Source organism: Herpailurus yagouaroundi, unplaced genomic scaffold (assembly GCF_014898765.1).
Source record: "Herpailurus yagouaroundi ecotype Mexico unplaced genomic scaffold, PumYag 209, whole genome shotgun sequence".
Classification (NCBI taxonomy): Eukaryota; Metazoa; Chordata; class Mammalia; order Carnivora; family Felidae; genus Herpailurus; species Herpailurus yagouaroundi.
Genome location: NW_024412440.1, coordinates 463,794 through 483,651, shown reverse-complemented (window position 1 = coordinate 483,651; position 19,858 = coordinate 463,794). Strand labels below are relative to the sequence as shown.

The following is a 19,858-nucleotide window of genomic DNA, read 5'->3' as shown; positions in this document are numbered from 1 at the left end:
TTATATTCATTTTATAAAGTTATTAACTCTTTCATGCATCTATTCACTCAGCATATATGTACCCATATATTTGTATAATAGACATTTCTATACTAAGGCATACAGAAAAAAGAATATCATGTTACCTTGTACTATATAAAATACAGCTTTTGGAACACATGTACAAAAGCACATAATTACAATATATGTTTTAATCAGAAAAAAAAAACAATAGATTGCACTCAGAAAGCAGAATTGGGGATCATTTCACAGAAGTGATATTAAATTTGGATGTTTGCCAGTAAAAGAGAAGGAGAGGGAAATTCTAGGAAAAGGGAAGGATAGCATCTATAATATCCCAGCTAGATGAAGTCTTTTCCTCCCTGACCTATTTTCTTCCTGTTGATCATCCTCTTAACCCTTTAACTCTAAAGAAAAAGAATGCACAATACAGTGAAGCTAAAAAGACAATCTTCCAAAGAATACTATTGTAATGTTGATTCAGCTCAACATTAAATTTCTTCATAGTCATTTTAAATGGCCCCATATTATAACATATTATAAATGTACCACAATTAATGTTTAAAATCCTCAATTATTCAGTATATAAATTATTCTCACTTTCATATTGTTAACTCTTGAAGTTACAGGTTATTTCCTATATCTTGCTATTATATACCATACTGGTATGAACATCTTTAGATGACATTTCCCTGTATTCGTTTTTAAATCATTTATGCCAAAGCATTCATAGAAGGATATTAATGAATCACAGAATAGAGATATTTTAAAAACTCATGATGCATGTTCATTTCAATGAATTTATAACAATATACAGTCCGAGCAGCAGTCTTTTATAGAACCTTCTGGTTCGGTCTGAGCACTGCTCCGCTTCTTAAAATTAGAAGTGCCATTCTCATTGCTCATTCGATAACTTCCATGACTCTCCTCCCCTACCTCATGTTTATAGAAGCAGGTGTGAGGACACCACAAGATTGGGACCGTACTGAGATTTTGCGGTGGTTTGAAAAATCATTTTGCCTGTGTCTTTTTTCGGTTGTTATTTTGTTTCATCTCTCTTTACTCCTTTGCAGTTCTACTCAGATAAAGTGAGTAGCTCAATAATCTATGTGACAGAGATGGATCTATAATTCTTCATTATTAATTGCAGATACATACCCTGGCTGGAATAACCACACTTTTACTCTGACTCATTCTTTTACATTCAGATCATTTCAATTTCTTTATGCCATCTTCTCTATTCTAAAGGCTAGTAAAGCAAGAGTAAATAATGTTATTGAATAACTCAACTTAATGAAAATACTGAAAAACTGTGTAATAAATAGTACTGGGGTCACTGGGGACAAAAATTAAGTCCTTACTTTATGCCAACGCTCCCAATTAGAGTTAAAATAAAAATATGTCCTTTGCATTTTGTTGCTTTTTCCAGTAGGAATCATTAAAGGTACTTAGACATCAAAATTATTGCCTTGTTTTAGGAAACTCATGAATTTTAGCCACATGCAATTCTGCCACAAACATGTATTTACGATGTGCAAGCAACCTTCTACACCCTCAGAAATTACATTAGCATCTGCATTATGCTAGCTTAGTTCATCCTTACACAAATTCAGCTATGTTACAAGGTAAATCAAGCCCTTGAAACCTAGTAAATCTATAATCTTGATGAAGCATATCTAATGTAGAGAATCTCATATGCCATACTTTTTGCAAAATGTAACTTGTATAACGAATAGATTCATCTACTTTTATTGATAAAGTTAGTTTATAAGGAAACTTGAAACATAAAGAACACAGCAATTGTACATTTGTATGTACTATGTTAGCTCATTTAAATAAATTGGCAACAGTGTTCATGTCACTAAACTGCTTAGTAATTGATGAGTGACATAAATGATATCATAGGCTCTTAATAGACTAATCTTTCTAATTATTGAAGTTAATTGGCAAACATAACCTTTACATTGAAAGACACTAAGCAAAAACATAAAACTCTAATAAAAACAGGAAATGTCCCATTCTTATGCTGCACCCTAAACAAAGGACAGATGAAGAATGGAATGTAGGAAAACAAAACCATCAATACTATAGAATAAAATGTATGCATTTTTTATCTGAATGTTAAATACAGAAGACCTATCTATGTTAGAAATTACATTATGGAAAAGTGAAAATAATTACAGATTTAACTCTAAAGCTCATCACAAAAAAATTAGCAAAAAAGAAACAAACATTTAAAAATGGGTTACTTAAGGGCACCTGGATGCCTCAGTCAGTTAAGCATCCAAATTCAGCTCAGATCATGATCTCGCGGTTTGTGAATTGAAGTCCCACATGGGGCTCTCTGTTATCATCGCAGAGCCTGCTTTTAGATCCTCTGTCTCCCTCTCCTCTGCCCCTTCCCTGCTCACCCTCTCTCTCTCTCTCTCAAAACTAAACATTTTTTTTAAAATGTGTTACTTATATATTTATATGTTACTTATAAATTCATAGATTCTTTTTGCTTAATATACAAAAGTATTTCAAATCAAGAAAAGATAAAGAGGAAAAGAGATCTAGAACAAAAGAAATGTACACAGACTAAAATAAAACATGTTGTATCTAAATAGTAATAAAAGAAATTAAAATTCAACAAACTCAGACGTAATTGATGTTAGTAAACAGAAAAAAAGTGAGCACATCATTAATCTGCAACCTAACTGTAATTATATTAAGAAAGATGACTGTTTATGAGTCTAAAACATCATATTCTTACAAAAGCTTTCATTATAAAAATTGCCATTACATGCAAATGTTAATTAGCTACTGATTGTTAGGAGTGAAAAGGTTTGTGGATTTGCATGGATTTGCAAAGTTGAAGATCATTATTTCCCATTTAAGTAATAAATGTGATGGGCTTAATTTTTGTATTTCAAATTCAAGAAGTGAATGAATATAGTGAGACAGTTTATTTTGTCAGCATTTCATAATTCTGTTAAGTAGTTTATTCCTTTCTTAAAAATATATAAGTAGTTTCATTTAAGTGCTTAAAATAAATTTCCCTTTATTGTTAATTGGGTTTTCACCCAAATCCACTCATCAGTTTGAATAGTGACAATGTCATTTTCTTGATTGGTATGGGGGGTAGGGGGACAACTGACATTTCCTGACTGCCTTACTAAGTGAGATATTTCACTAGTGCTTCACACACACTGTCTTATAAAGTCTCAAAATTAGCTGTTCAGATAAATGTCCTACTCATTTTACACATGAGAAAACTGAGGCTTAGAGATATCTGATAACATGCAAAAGCCTTATCAAGAAGTTAAGTAAGCTTAGACCATATCTCAGATCCATGAGTCCAAAGATTGAATGTCTTTAATAAGGGCTCTGATATATCAGACATTGTATCATTGCTTTTAAAATAAGCTGAAGTTTACTGGACACTGTATATGAAAAGAAGATTGATGCACTAAAAGGATTGTAGAAAGAAGATGTAAAAATTTGGGAACATAAGCCTGGATCTTGCACTTCAACTTTGTGTAGCTTTGGGCAATATATTCCAAAGTTCTTGACTCTTGTCTCCATCTCTTTTATGAAATGGTATTATCAGATGACTAGATGACCTTGAAGGTTGTGGTGGTCATCGAAATATTTAAGATCAGCATAGCACAACAAGAGACCAAACAAAACAGATGGCCAACCAATTAGAATCAAGACCAGCTCTAATGAGCCAGTATCAAATGCAAGATCTTTTCCATTGTGACTGGGTTTCATTAAGTTATCAGATGAGATCCACAAGTCTTTCTATTTGGAAACATTATGAAAACATATTTTGACATATTATGTTTGGGAATATTATCAATTTAATTTACATCTTAAAATCCCATACTTATGACATCTGTTATTGTTTATTTGTTATATTGAATTAATTGTTCTTTCAACCTAAATAGCCATGTACTGAATATTATTTTCAGCAATACTCATGTGAATTTAAAACAAAGTCAAAACCCACTAAACTAACTAATAATTAAAAAAGTGTATACAATTCTTAGCATACATATTCTTATAACATGGAAATACGTTGAAGAAGAAAAGCATCATATTTCTTTGTAACATTGTAGGATAGATTACAAAATACTAGTCATGGCAGAGCAACAAACATTTCATTGTTTGAAAAAAAAGGATTGCATAAAACTTCCTGGAACATTATTTATTAGTGTTTAGTTTTCGTTTCCTCATTCTTGGCCAAAAGAGCAGAGGACAACAAATAAAAATTTTAGACATCACTTTTGGGAAGGACTCAGGAAGCTAATAAACATTACAGCATGTACTTTCATCATTAACACTTTGAAAGAAAAGTCAAACCCTACAAAATTCATCTAACAAAAAAACATCATGGGAATAATCGGATTCCAAAATGTAAGTTATTAGGAAAGCAAAAAAATTTTAATGCAAAATAATCCAGTTAAAATATATTACTGTTTCTAAAAAGAATTCGCACTGTATGTTTTGCATATGTTAAAAACCTGTAAGTTAAGCAACATCATATAGTTGAAAGAACAATGAAGTATGAATTACATAGAAGGTTCTAATCCTAGAACTAACCTTGGAATAGTCATTTAACTTCTTTGGTCTGTTTTTCCTTGTCTATAAATTAAGAGTACTGTAACCAAGTGACACAAGCTGGTTTATTTAAATGTTATCATTGTAACTTCTAAACTTTGAGATTTTAAGCTGCTTGGTACATCTCTCTGAGGATAAATCATCAGTATATGATATAGATACATTTCTAAGGGGAACAAATGTAAAATAAAAGTAAAGTGTCCAGTATGATGACTGACAGGCAATAAGTGCTCAACAATTATTACTGTTATGAACAGAGGGTAGAAGTAAAGAATATTGACTTTATTAAAGGATCTCTATGGTCTCATTCAGACAAAATACTCTCTCTAATAAAAGCTGCATCTAGATTTATGCGGAAATAGTGACCAGTTTTCCAATAATTAAGAGGAACAGAGTTTTCAGGTTTTTCCATGATTGACCAGATTTAGGAATTAAGACTATAAAAATGACCAATTGTTTTTATAACTCTAAATTACAAATCAATCATTCAACCAATCCATCAGTAATTGGGCATTTTGGCAACTTATTTATTCAGAACTAAACAAAAAGGGACTGATTTAGATATAACCATTCAAAAATCTACATAAGACACACACATAAAGGAATGCTAGACCCTGCCACCTGCTCAATGGGATAATAAGGTAGACACAGGAGGATTAATGATGCTGACATGGGATTACCTATTAAGACTAGATATTAAAACAGAGAAAAGTCCATCTCTATTCCATGGAGTAAACACCACTCCAAAATTTGGAGATATGGATTCTTTTGGGAGGTGTAATATCGTGACTTATAAGAAATATATATTTGGACATTCAGATCATCCATGATTCTTGGATCATAGCTCTCAAAACCCTCGGAATTTCCTGAGGAAAGGAGAATGGGAACATTTTTTGTCATAATGTTTGTTCTCTTGTCCTCAGTTCCTGATATCACTTCAGAGCCATAGATGTACAACGGGTGTCTTGTTATTCATAACAAGCCCCTTTCCATCACAACCAGGTTGATATTAATGAGGTGACTTCTGGGAACCACCTCTTTTGGGGGCTTGTTGTCAGGGGAACAAACCATGAATACAGGGTTGGAACTTTTAGTCCCATACCCTGATTTCTGAGAAGGGGAGAGGGGCTAGAGTTTGAGTTCAACAACAAATGACCAATGATTTGACCAATTATGCCTACCTATGTAATGACCCCTCCATAAAAACCCAAAGGAAGGAGTCTGAGGAACTTTTAGGTTGGTAAACCCATGGACATTTGGCAATAGTGGTGCCCTCAGACAGGGTGTGGACACTCAATGCCCTTTCCCCATACCTTGCCCTATGCATCAACTCCATCTGGCTGTTCCTGAGTTATATCTTTTTATAGTAAACCAGTAATCCAGGAAGTAAACGTTTGAGTTCTATGAGCTGTTCTAGGAAATTAATGGAACTTGAGTAGGGAACTCTGATTTCTAGTCTGTTGGTCAAAAGTATAGCTAAAGGGGCACCTAAATGGTTCAGGCAGTTAAATGTCTGACTCCTGATTTTGGCTCAGGTCATGATCTCATGGTTCGTGGGTTCAAACCCATGTTGGGCTCTGTGCTAACAGTGTGGAGACTGCTTGAGACTCTCTCTCTCTCTCTCTCTCTCTCTCTGTTCCTCCCCCACTTGTGCTCTCTCTCTCTCTCTCTCTCTCTGTCAAAAAAAAAAAAAAAACTTAAAAAAAAAAAGAAAGAAATATAGCTAACAACCTGGACTTGTGAGTAGCACCTCAAGTCCAAGGAGGGGGTCACTGGAACCTCCAGTCTATAGCTGGTTGGGCAGAAACACAGATGATAAGCTGAGCTTGTGATTGGCTTCTGAATGGAGGAAGTAATCTTGTAGGACTGAATTCTTAACCTGTGGAACCCTTAACCCAGACAGTAGTGTTAGAATTGACTTGAATTGTAGGACACCCAGCTGATCTCGGGTATTGCTTGCTGGGGATGTGGGAAACCACCCACCAACACATACACCCATTGAAACTGGGTCCAGGAACCCAATTAGATTTACACATTAGAACAAGAAATTTTACCTTGAAATAACGTAAAGCAGGGAAAGGTCAGTTTTTACCCCTTGCTTTACCACAGGGATACTTCTTTTTCAAGCCTCTTCCTATCTTTCTCTCTGTAGTCCTATCTTTCTCTCAGTTGATCCACTTCGATCCAAGCCATACAAGATGAGGATGTTCTAAGGCAATCAATTTGAAAATGCACCTACCTTAAATACTATCTCTAAGGGAACAAACACACCAAAAGCACAAAGAGCCAAAACCTGATGTGTTACAATTCACAGGGCCAATTGAGCATTTCTTGTGTGCCAGTTCAACCAGTCCCTTAGAACTTCCTGCCAAAGAGGTTCTAGAATTAGGGATACATTCAAAGGCCTTGGAGGTATTTTACAACCACTCCATTGCCATACCCATCCCGCAACCCAACTTTCATCCTCCTAAGATTTGTTTCATTAAGCTTTAATTTCTTCTGACATCAAATCAAAGTTTCTGCTCCCCCCATACCTGCCCTAAATTTACCTAATCTTTCCTTGGATGCCAAAGTGATAACAGGAAAGTCACTGATTCATCATACCTGAAAATTCTTCAACTGAAACCTCTAGAGTGTTCTCAATTTTTAGAGTTATCATTGCAATAATGATGCTAAAAAAGATGCATCAAAGAGTGTCTTGATATTGGTATATTCAGAATAAACAATGTCACTAAGTTAAAATAGTGAAAAGATATTTCTGTTTTGAAAAACTTCTTTTGATAAATTTTAAAGGCAGAACAAGGCAACAGATTTTGGCCTCATTTAGTTTATCCTGAAATTTTGTATCACTTTGGAATTTAAGAGGAGAGTTGGAGGATCCTAAAATATGGTATTGATCTAAGAACCATCTGCTACCAATTTTGAGTCACAGAGAGGAATATCATAATTTTAGGACACAATGGGTTTGACCATAACATTCAGTGACCCACATTTATATTTGCATAAGGATTGTGAAATGCTTAAGTAGTCTTATCTCACAAGAGTATATCAATCCCACGTTTTCAAAATAAATGAACATGGTAAAGCATTAATTATTCATGTTATGGTATAGAATGTATGTTTTAACAGTGGAAGAATCATAATAACTTATAATTACGTATCATACTATCACATAAGAATGGATCATTAATATGCTTAGCTGATAATTAATGGTTCTTTCCAAAGACAAGAAATTTGTCTAGTTTTGGCAGAAATTTTCCAGGCTAGCTGATTAACTTAAAGAAAATAACTGTAATTATTTCAATGGCGTCTTTCCCATTGATATTGAGTGATAACAACGTGCAAAATAGTTTTAAATAAGATGCTCAGAGTGCTCCAGTGATGTTTCAAATAGTATTTGTGAAACATAACTATATTCAGTGATTGTTTTAGCACAAAATATATCTCCCAATGAATCATGTGCCATAATGTATCTGATTTAAAATATTCTAAGCAAAGTAAAGTAAATTATTTTTGATATAATGTTAAAAACTCTTTGTCTTGTTTGGGTATTTTAAAATATACTTACGGGTTATCCAATAGCAGTACTATGGGATTAAGTTCTTTCTTTGGTCTATAATATGCCCTGAGAGGAACAATAAAATTATACAATCCATTTCCAGCTGTTTCAGCTGCAACTATAATTAGCTTATTTTTGAATCCATAGGCTTTTGCGTCCTCATAGTAGTTATGCTGGCAACTCTAGAGAAGAAAAATTATACAAAGAAATGCCATTTTTACACTCCACTAAAATTTGGTGAAAAAAATTTAGGATATATGGAAAAGTAAAATTAAGTTAACCTAGTAAATCCCTTATTTTATAAAAAATTTGAAAATAGTTACATTTTTCTATGCCGTTCTCCAGCCTGCTTCAGGAAACGAAGGTGTTCATGGCAAGACAAATGATTACGGGTGTGTAGCATGATGTAGGGGAAGAAAAAGTCAGCAATATGTGTGCACACATGTTCTACTGGAAACTGAAACTTACTACTAGATGACATCTGGGTATCTATATTTAAAAATTATCATAATGTGTATGTATATCAAAACATCATGTTATATATACCTTGAATATATGCAATTTTTATTTGTCAATTATATCTCAATAATGCTGGGAAAAATCTACTTCTGACTTTCATTGCCAGAAATAGAATAATTAAATAACCTTTGAACATTCCAAGTACTGATATCTAAAGGGACGAATATGGAAAAAACATTTTCTTTGTTGTTAAAAAACAAAAAAGCAAAACAAAACAAAACAAAATCCTTAATTATATAACTGTACATCTGAGCTGTCAAGATAATGATAGAAATACACAAAAGTACAATACTACTACTGGTAATAACAACAAAAACAATAACAATACTTTATCAAAACTCATTGTTGCCCTCAGGGTATTTTGCTATTTTCTAGGGGGCTGGTACTTAATAGACATAGCAGTATTAAACCAAGGTTCTTTTAAACTAAATTATCTGCATGGAGAACTCCTTTAGTGTTCTGCTTTTTCATCTATCTTTGTCTCTATGTGAGTTTGTTTATTTGGGTTGAGATTAGTTGATTCTCTGTGGATTCATCACCAATTCTGGAATATTCTCTACCTTCATTCTTTAATAAAAAATTACAATATGCTGTTGGGAACAAGGCACCATGAGTCAACAGAAACAATAAATGATAGAATTAGACTCACAAAGACTACAAATTATTGATGTTATTAGATTCAGAATATAAAACGAACACATTTACTGTATTTAAAGAAATAAAAGAGAACATTTAAAGTATGAACAAATAAGAAGAGATTATTTAAAATACTCAGGTAGATGTTAAGAGAAATGCATATATTTGGGGCACCTGGGTGGCTCAGTTGGTTAAGCCTCTGACTTCGGCCTAGGCATGATCTCACCATTCCCTAGTTCGAGCCCCACACTGGACTCTGTGCTGACAGCTCAGAGCCTTGAACTTGTTTCAGATTCTGTGTCTCCCTCTCTCCCTGCCCCTCCCCAACTCATGCTCTCTCTCTCCCAAAAATAAAATAAACATTTAAAAAAAAGTTAAGAAATGCATATATTCTCTTTTAGAACTAAAAAGTACACTAATTAAAAATAAAACTCAAAAGCTGGGTAATATTACACATTTGATGCATATGAATGGGGTCAACTGCAGGGCAGAGTTGAAGTAACTACTCAGAATGTGAGAAGTGATATAAAGTAGTAAGAAAAAATGAAGATATTTGGAAAACAGTGTGACAGTGTCTAACATATATTTAAACGAGATGCCTGAAAATGAAAGTATCAGAAAGAAGCCCTATTCAAGTAAATACTGACTGAGGATATTCTAGAATTAATGAAATACTCAAAACTTCAGTCAAATAATAAATAAAAATCCAGCTTCATATGCATGGTAATAAAAGTGCAGAACAACCAAGGCAATGACAAGATCTTAAAACCAGCCAAACAGAAAAGAGAGACTCTCCACAGGGAATAGGAACTAGGATGATGGCCACTTCTCAAAAGCAACATGGAGCCCATAAGGCAGTAAATAAAATCCCAATGTGCTTAAAGGAAAAAGAAAACTCATAGCTTGGAATTGGACACCCAACAAATCTATCTTTTAAGATTAAGAATATTTGTAGAGAAACTGAAATTGACAGAATTCAACACTGATAGGACCTTAGTAAGAGAATTTCTAAAAGCTATAATCTGGGAAATAGAAAAATGAATCCAGAAGGAAGGTTTAAGGTATAAAAAAGAATAGAGAAAGGGGAAATGGTTTTAAAAAGGAGGGAGCAATAAGCCTTCACTGGAAGTATGATTGAAGATTTACTAATATAAGTAGGATCTGCAACCATATGAAGGAATGAGGTCACTCACAAAGAGGCCGTGGAAAGGGAAGAGTGACAGGTGATGTTGAGACTATTAAGAACTTGAAGATTTATGAGGTAAAATGAGAAAAAAAAGAACTAATTTAGGAGTAGCTCAATTAGCGACACCTGGGTGGCTCAGTCAGTTAAGTGTTCGACTTCAGCTCAGGTCATGATCTCACGGTTTGTGGGTTCAAGCCCTGTGTCCAGCTGTGTGCTGAGAGTTTGGAGCCTGGAGTCTGCTTTGAATTCTGTCTCCCTCTCTCTCTCTGTCCCTCACCCACTCGTGCTCTGTCTCTCACTCTCTCTCAAAAATAAACATCAAAAAAAAATTTTTTTTAAGAAGAAGTAGCTCAATTAATAAAACAAAAAGGAGAAAACAAAGAATTTAGTGTTGATAAACCTTGATCAGGAACCAGCTTGTTGATGCTGATGCAGAATGAACTGGGCAACATAATCCCAACTCACACTTCACAGATGCAGTAGGATTGGCTGCCCAACCCCATCTTCTAATCACAAAGTAGGCATTCCTTTATGGAGCAGACCACCACCTCCAGCCAGCCTAATGCTAAATAAATATATGATAATACTAGATGTCACAGCTAGTCAGCAACATTCAGAAACTTTGCCTTCTCTATATGGTAGAGAGACAGTTCAGTCTTTAGTTTTAAAGGACCCTCTATTGTTCACCAATCTGTATCTCTAAAAGCTTAACTTTTCAGTTATATCAGTTGTCCTGCTTGGGGATAAATCATTTCCCCTCTTTGGTCTCCCAGTATGTTTTTTTCTCTTGAACTGTGTGTTAAAAAATAAAATGGTACAAGAAGTGAATCCAGGTTTTGTGAGGCCTAAAGCTTCTGTTTCTTGGGGAATGTTCTTTAAGGAAAATAACACAAATATTATAAACTAAAAAAATTAGTCACAGGTTCTTAGAAAGGGTCAATACAGGTGAAGAGTCCTGAAGCTTAAGATTTATTACTGTTACCAAAAATACACAGATAGTACTATCAAATACTGCACACGGTAAATTAAAACAAGAACAAAAGAAAAAGGCGTTGAGAGATGGAACTGTCCATCTTAATGGACCCAGATGAATATTTGGAAGCAATGACAAAGATTTACAAAAAAAAGCTTCAGAATGATAAAGGCAGAAGTTTTCTAATGTTCTGCTAACCTTCCTTAAGAATGAGAGTAATAGCCAAGACCCATGATGTTTATTACACAAAAAAGTAATAGTAGCAAGAATACTAACAGAATGCATTAAGTGCCTAGTCATTTATTAACTTCCAGGCACTATGTTAAAGGCATTCTACACACACTAAGTTATAGAATTCTCAAAAGAACCCGATGAGGCTCATATTAAAATTACAAACATTTTGCAGATGTGGAAACTGAAATTTAATGGTGAAGTTATTTGCCCAAATTTCAAAGCCTGTAAGCAGATTTTAACACCCATTAACTCCAAAATTTACAGTAAAATTCCTGGTTAGAATTAGTGGCACATTTTAATTTCTAGGAGGTGGGAGGGGCAGTTGAGAATCTTGTTTTTTGTTTTTTTTTTTAATTTTTTTTTCAACGTTTATTTATTTTTGGAACAGAGAGAGACAGAGCATGAACGGGGGAGGGGCAGAGAGAGAGAGGGAGACACAGAATCGGAAACAGGCTCCAGGCTCCGAGCCATCAGCCCAGAGCCCGACGCGGGGCTCGAACTCCCAGACCGCGAGATCGTGACCTGGCTGAAGTCGGACGCTTAACCGACTGTGCCACCCAGGCGCCCTGAGAATCTTGTTTTTATCTGCTTTCTTATTCATCAAGAGAACAAGCTCTTATACAGGTCATGCCAATTGGCCATATCGTGAGAGATTTAAAAATGCTCGCCTTCTTGGAATCTTTCTGTTTTGAATGGTTTCTTTGGAACATCCAGACAGGAACCAAGAACTATAGTAAAATCTTTAGGAAAGGAGATATTAACCACGACACAGATATTAGCTTTCAGTCTAATCAATAATGAACCTTTGTGGCTAACACATAGATCAGCTAATTTTACCATGTCAAGCAATCACACATTAAGTTTTGAGGCAAAAATACCTGGCAAAATAAATAGTGCCCATTTGGCCAAAGTAATTTTGAGAGACTTTAGATGTTGAAAATTCATAACTTTGAGATTCTGGCACCTTTGTTTTTTCCTTAACAAGATGACTGGCTGAATCATTGGGTATTTTAGTAGAAGAGTAGAGTTTTTGGGTAATCTTCAGTTCAGTTAAGCAAGTATAATTCACCATTTTATGTATTACATTTACATTTGAAAAGATAATGCTCTTTAAACATATTTTAGTCAAAAGATTATACAAAATTATTTAAATATATGTAATTACAAAATGCCATAATTTCAGTTTTGGAGAAAATAACAATTACTTACCTTGTCTAGTCTTAAGCAGCAAAATGGCACTTTTTCATGAAGGAGATGACAAAAAGTGGGTGAACTTCCTATATATGGAGAGTAAGGTGGGTAGCCTTTAGCATATCTGTAAAATAATATGAAATATTTGAATTGCCTTGAACAAAACACACAAAGCTGGACCATTAAGTTATAGCCATACCCCTCGATTTTCATAAAGTTAGATGCAACTCTTTTTGTTGCAATTACATTTTGATAAAGAAAGGATTTATAATAAGGATAAGCAAACCAGGACCCATGGACCATGTCTGGCCCATCAGCTAGTTTTGTGAATTAAAAGTGTTTTGTTTTGTTTTGTTTTTTATTTTAAAGGATTGGAAACAGCTTAAAAAAATAAATGGTTGAGGGGCGCCTGGGTGGCGCAGTCGGTTAAGCGTCCGACTTCAGCCAGGTCACGATCTCGCGTTCCGTGAGTTCGAGCCCCGCGTCGGGCTCTGGGCTGATGGCTCAGAGCCTGGAGCCTGCTTCCGATTCTGTGTCTCCCTCTCTCTCTGCCCCTCCCCCGTTCATGCTCTGTCTCTCTCTGTCCCAAAAATAAATAAACGTTGAAAAAAAAATTTTTTTTTAAAAATAAATAAATGGTTGAAAAAAGACAAAAGAATAATATTTCATGTCACATAAAATATTATGAAATTAAAATATAAGTATCCACAAGTAAAGTTTCTTTAGGACACAGCCATACTCATTCATTTTATGTATTGTCAATGGGTGCTTTCATGTGTCAAAAATAGCTGGGTGTGTACAGCCAAACAGGGCCCATAAAGTCTAAAATATTTACTAGCTGGTTCCTGTACAAAAAGTTTGCCAATCCTCGGTTTAAAAATTTAGATAGACTTTTTAAAATATGACCATTATTTTTTATAAAACACATTTAAAGCAAAAGGACTTATTTTCTAAAAAAAAAATTTTTAACGTTTATTCATTTTTGAAAGACAGAACGTGAGTGGGGGAAGGGCAGAGAGAGAGGGAGACACAGAACTGGAAGCAGGCTCCAGGTCCCAAGCTGTCAGCACAGAGCCCGATGCGGGTTTTGAACCCAGGAACCATGAGATCATGACCTGAGCCAAAGTCAGGCGCTTAACCGACTAAGCCACCCAGGCGCCCCTAAAGCAAAATGACTTATTATGATTTACTTCGTCAATACTCATTAGTCCTGGATGCATAATCACAAAGGAGTAAACAGTTGATTTAATCACTCAAACATTCACCAAAAACAATATTGTTGGAATCTTCCTTAAAATATCATCAAAAACATTCATTTGTTTGCTGACTTCATGAAAATAGCCACTTGTACATCACGGCTGTATTGATTTTCAAAATAAAACTATCAAAAAGTAGCAGCAGCAGAAAAAAGAACTATTTATTTATTAAGAAATAAAATTTAGTAGAGGCAAAATCCCTTTATCCAATATGAAAACTGTTTTCTCAGTAAAAATTTACCTTCTAAACCAAATTTCAAACCTAGTTTAAACTGTTTTCCAGACATTATTAGCTAGGAGGGTAAAAAGGTGCCCATTTTGCAAATTTAGAACCTGATAATCTCCACTTTTACTTCATCATCTTTTTCCGTTTTCTAAAAATAAAAAAATTCGACCTCTCAATCTTTTCAAAAGCACATGCAAAGAAAGAATTTCAATCACAGCACACAAAGTAATTTCTAGGAAAATCCTGGCACTCAAACCTCCTTGTTCCCATCAAATATTTCATAACTATATTTAAGTACTATTGATTTCTTGGAGAGTGCATTGTGTTCTGTAGGTACATCAAACTTCCCTGTAATAGATTTTTTTAAAGTGTAAAGGATTAAAAGAAGGATTTTTTTAAGTTTCACTTGTATTTCAGGCTATTTTAGTTCAATTCGACATTAACATCAATGTTAATTGAACATCTATTATATGAAAGATATCAGGAGCAGTATGTGAATGGTGTTACCATTGACACTACTACTAGCCCTGCTATACCTCCTGGTAATTATTACTCATTGAATGCTTAATCTGCACAAAGCATTGTCATAAGCACTTCTCCATTATCTCAATTAAACTTCATATGAACATCATGAAGCTGCAATTATAGATATAGGCACTGTGATTCAGATTGTTTAATCAAAGTCATTTGTACATAACCAGTATAAGGTGGAACTGCCATGAGAAACAAATTCTTTCAGACTCCATAGTCAAGACTGTTGACCACTGTGCTTTCCTCAAGAAATAGCAATATAATATGTGATGAAGACAAGTAAACAAACCCTACTGAAGGCTAAAATGTGACTAATAGCATGTACATTGGCCCTATGTATTACGGAAGCACAGTAAAGAGCACAAGTACTTCCTTTATCCATGCATTCAAAATATTATTGATGTATATCATATGCAAAAGACTGCTGAAATGCTGAGATTTGGAAGGGAAGCTTAATGGAAGAAAGCTCCATTACATGTCATTTAATAACTGAACTTCAATATCGACATGGAAGGATATAAAGTTTAGAGAGTACAATATAATTAACAAAAAATTACAATCATGAAAATGCATCTTATAGCATGAAAACACCGATTTATGTATTTTCTTCTTTAAGGATAAAAGATAATTGAGAGAACATGGAGCCTGGAAATATATGTTGAAGCCAGAAATTTGAGGTCTTAAAATATTTTCTATTTTTATATAACAGAGATATTGGCTAGTAGGAAGGATGTTTTGGTAGAAGTATGTAGAATTGATTCTAAGCTGTCCAAAAGGTAAGGACATTAATGTCTCATAGTAGCACAAATCCCAGTAAATCTTACAATTTAGACTATCTAAACATACTCTAAGTTTGAAGAAATTTCTTCATCTGGTGTAGTTTCATCTTCTGATTGATCACTTAGAAGATCACATGTTTGAATAGATGATGTATCTGCAACCTCTAAAACGGGGGCAATGCTAGGTCTTCGGATTTCTTTGCTTCCCTCTGTAGGAAGAGACAGGGTGGGGCCGCTTGTTGATCTACAGCTTGTGTCTTGCAAGTCTATAGCCACCGTACCTGCAACAATGAAACATAAAAATCCATCAAAACATCTGCCATCTGTATGAGAATCAACCATTTAATGATAAAAATACAACCAGTATAACCAGGGAACATATTATTGTTTATCCTTTAATCTCAAAGTTATTTCTTTCTCACGTGGGCATTTCTTACCTACGTGGATTAAAAAAAAAATTGTGTATTTGTGCAGAAGTGTATTTGCTGAGTCTAGCTCTATTGCACAAAACATAAGACTTGTGAAATCCTGAAATATTTAGGAATTTAAAGTGAAAAAAATACCTTGTTTCAATTTACATTTATTTAAAATTAATAAAAAGAATTTTTATCCTTTGCAATATTGTGTATTTCTCATCATATCTTTCCCCTCATTTTGTTATTATTCTCTGGTTGATTCGTAACCACTTTTTTATATTGGAACCATTAATATTTTATATTTATTCAACAAATATTTATTAAGTAATCACCGCATGGCAAGCACCTAACCTAGGCACTTTGGATATGCAGGGAGTGAGACATATAACCATTTATCTTTAAAATAACCAAGTAGGGGCGCCTGGGTGGCGCAGTCGGTTGAGCGTCCGACTTCAGCCAGGTCACGATTTCGCGGTCTGTGAGTTCGAGCCCCGTGTCAGGCTCTGGGCTGATGGCTCAGAGCCTGGAGCCTGTTTCCGATTCTGTGTCTCCCTCTCTCTCTGCCCCTCCCCCGTTCATGCTCTGTCTCTCTCTGTCCCAAAAATAAATAAACGTTGAAAAAAAAAATTAAAATAAATAAATAAATAAAATAACCAAGTAGACAAATAAATGGGGGAAAAAAAACTCTTTTAGATAATGATAAATACCATGCAGAACATAAAACAAATGATGTGAAAAAGAACAGTGGGGTTGGGAGCAGGAGGATGTATGAAGTTTTCACCAGGTGGTAAGGAAGGTTACTCTGAAGTCATGACTTTTGGTTTTTGACGGGAAAGACAACAGTGACAATAGTGAGTGCAAGTTCAGGAGCTGTGGAAATACCCTGAGACAGCAGGAACAGCAAACCCAGATAGCTTAAGGCTTTTGAATACTTGAGGTACTCAACAGTAAACAGAAGAAATGAATTCCTTTGGGACTTTTTGTATTGGAATTTTGAAATTAATTTAAACACCAATTTGTGGAAAGTTGATGTCTCTACCCTTCTGAAGAAAATAATACAATGTACCTGATAGATGCCATCACGTTTCACTACCACTCACTTCATGTATGCACTCAGTGATATCCCGTCATCTTTCTAAAAGCCCTTAGACCTCACTTTGTCCCATCTGAATCATCTATTAAAACACTCTCCACTTCTCTCAAACCTGACCTTGCCGCCTCCTTTACTATCTCAGCAGGCATTTAAAAAAATTTTTTTTTCAACGTTTATTTATTTTTGGGACAGAGAGAGACAGAGCATGAACGGGGGAGGGGCAGAGAGAGAGGGAGACACAGAATCGGAAACAGGCTCCAGGCTCTGAGCCATCAGCCCAGAGCCTGACGCGGGGCTCGAACTCACGGACCGCGAGATCGTGACCTGGCTGAAGTCGGACGCTTAACCAACTGCGCCACCCAGGTGCCCCTCAGCAGGCATTTTTAAAGGGGAAATAAAACTAGTGGATTTTAGCATCTCTTTCCTGTACCATGGAAAGAGAGGTCAGCGACTGATTTCTAAAACCTCTGAGGCAACTACAAGTCTTCACAGGAAGACAGATGAACAGAATGTTTTTGAGGGTGAGGGTTGGTAGCACAAGTCTAGTGAGAATATTTGAGAATTCCTCAAAATTCAAATAAATTCTGGGGGTCAAGTTTCAGAGACTGGTACCTCTTCATATACACATACTCAGATTAAAGGGACGGGAAGCCTAGTGTGTCTGTAGTCATTGGGGAAGCCTTTGTGTGAGGGGCATAGATGAACATATTTAGAACTGCTGTTTCTGAGAAAGAGCTACCAGCACTCAGCGATTCCAATATCAGAGCGAAGGTAAAGGTGGTTGCCATCAGAAACTATACACTCACCCAAAATTTTAGCATCATAAATAAGGACTAATCTATAACTCATTCTCTTTGGGGGAGGGGTGAATGGGGATCCTAGAGCAAATGAGATTAAATTTTCTATTAAGTCTGGAATTGATTAAAAATTAAATTTTATATATTTGACTTACAAAAATAAAGAAAAGCAATACATGATTTATATCCTAAGATTTTGAGTTAAAATTCATACGTATAGGGGCAGCTGGGTGGCTCAGTCGGTTAAGCGTCTGACTTAGGCTCAGGTCATGATCTTGGGGTCTGTGAGTTTGAACCCCACATCGGGCTCTGTGCTGACAGCTCAGAGCTTGGAGCCTGCTTTGGATCGTGTCTCCTTCTCTCTCTGCACGCTCCCCTGCTCGCACTCTGTCTCTCCCTCTCTCTCTCAAAAATAAACAAACATTAAAACATTAAAAAATCATATGTATATTATTTATCCTCTGCAGATAACCACAGTGCCATATTCAGGGAGGAAACAGAACTTAATGTAGAAAAAACCCTTCAATTCCCTGACTTTAAACAAACATGAAAGTTTCACCAAACTTTTATTCCTTTATTTCTGCTTAGAAGCAAACAAACATACCTCCATTTACATAAAGCTCATCCCTACTCTTCTTGGGGGAATTAAATCCCCTCCTGCTTCCTAAGGAATCATGATCTTTTAATTCCATTCTCCAAATATATTTGACTCCACATAACCCCCAACTACCGCTTTATCATTTTCTTGCCCAACATAGGGAAATTTGGTCACTTCCTGATTATTCTGCCAACACAGACACCTGGCACCAAACTGGGCCTGAGGGATACGATCCTGAGAAAGAATTTAGCAGGGAAGACGCAATTTAGAAAGTAGTTTCAATTACAGAAACAAGCCGTTCTTGGAACATTTCCTTTCCTTAACAAACCTGGCTCTTCCCTAACATTTTCCTGTCACCCCTTTAAAACGGTGGGTTGGAGGTAGATAAATACCCTCAGTGCTGTCACTGTCTCTTTTAAACCATTTTCCTTTTATCCTTTAGAAAATACCAGCTTTGTATCCCATACCTTCAAGATTCTACCACCGCTATCTTTCATGGCTTTGTTTGGTAACTAATACTATGCCATTCTACTTATTTCTTAAAGATTCTAGTCCGTTTCTCCAATACTACTGCATTCATAACAAAGAACCAAAGAAATTGGTTGGCTTAAGAAACAGAAATTTATTGCCTCATAGTTTTGGAGGGTAGACACCCAAAATCCAGGTGTTAGAAGGACTGGTTTTTTTCTGAGGGCTGTGAGGGAATGATCTGTTCCAGGTCTCACTTCTTGGCTAGTAGATGGCCATCTTCTCCCTATGTCTCCTCCCACTGTCTTCCTTTGATGTGTCTCTGTGTCCTAATTTCCCCTTCTTATAAAGACACCAGTCACAGTGGATTTGGGCCCACCCTAATGATCTCATTTTACCTTGATCACCTCTGTAAAGACCTTAGCTCCAATAAAGATCACATTCTGAGTTACGGGGCGGCCGGCCCCCCCGGTTAGGATTTCAACATATGAATTTTGGTGGACACAATCCAATTCATAACACTTTTCCTGCCTCATTCAGTGTGTTAAAAATGCAGGTAAATAAACCTTCCCACATCCAAAATCTCACTTCCTTGAATTTACTAAAGAAATCACTTTTCACCTTATCTTAGCCCCTCACTTCCACATTCACTCTTTAGATTTTATTATAACCAATTACAACAGTGCTCCCTTTACTCATTTCCTGCATTCACCCTCTGACCACCACTATTTCCTATCTTTTTAGGTCACTTTTATTTGTGTCTCAACTTCAGCTACGGTTTCACTCCACTG

The 19,858-nt window shown here is 35.5% G+C and overlaps 1 protein-coding gene across 12 annotated transcripts in view; it reads right to left on the bottom strand.

Annotated features, from left to right (window-relative positions):
* KCNT2 (potassium sodium-activated channel subfamily T member 2) overlaps window positions 1–19,858 on the bottom strand; it is a 361,485-nt gene that overhangs the window by 82,401 nt on the left and 259,226 nt on the right. For all 12 annotated transcript variants that reach the window (XR_005784134.1, XR_005784135.1, XM_040453583.1 and 9 more), the window contains 3 exons: window positions 15,763–15,976; window positions 12,922–13,027; window positions 8,174–8,346 (listed from right to left, as the gene is read on the bottom strand). Coding sequence is in view for 10 of the 12 variants with exons in the window: in XM_040453583.1 (XP_040309517.1) it covers window positions 8,174–8,346; window positions 12,922–13,027; window positions 15,763–15,976 (493 nt within the window). In the remaining 2 variants the exon portion in view is untranslated. The remainder of the gene's footprint in view (window positions 1–8,173; window positions 8,347–12,921; window positions 13,028–15,762; window positions 15,977–19,858) is intronic.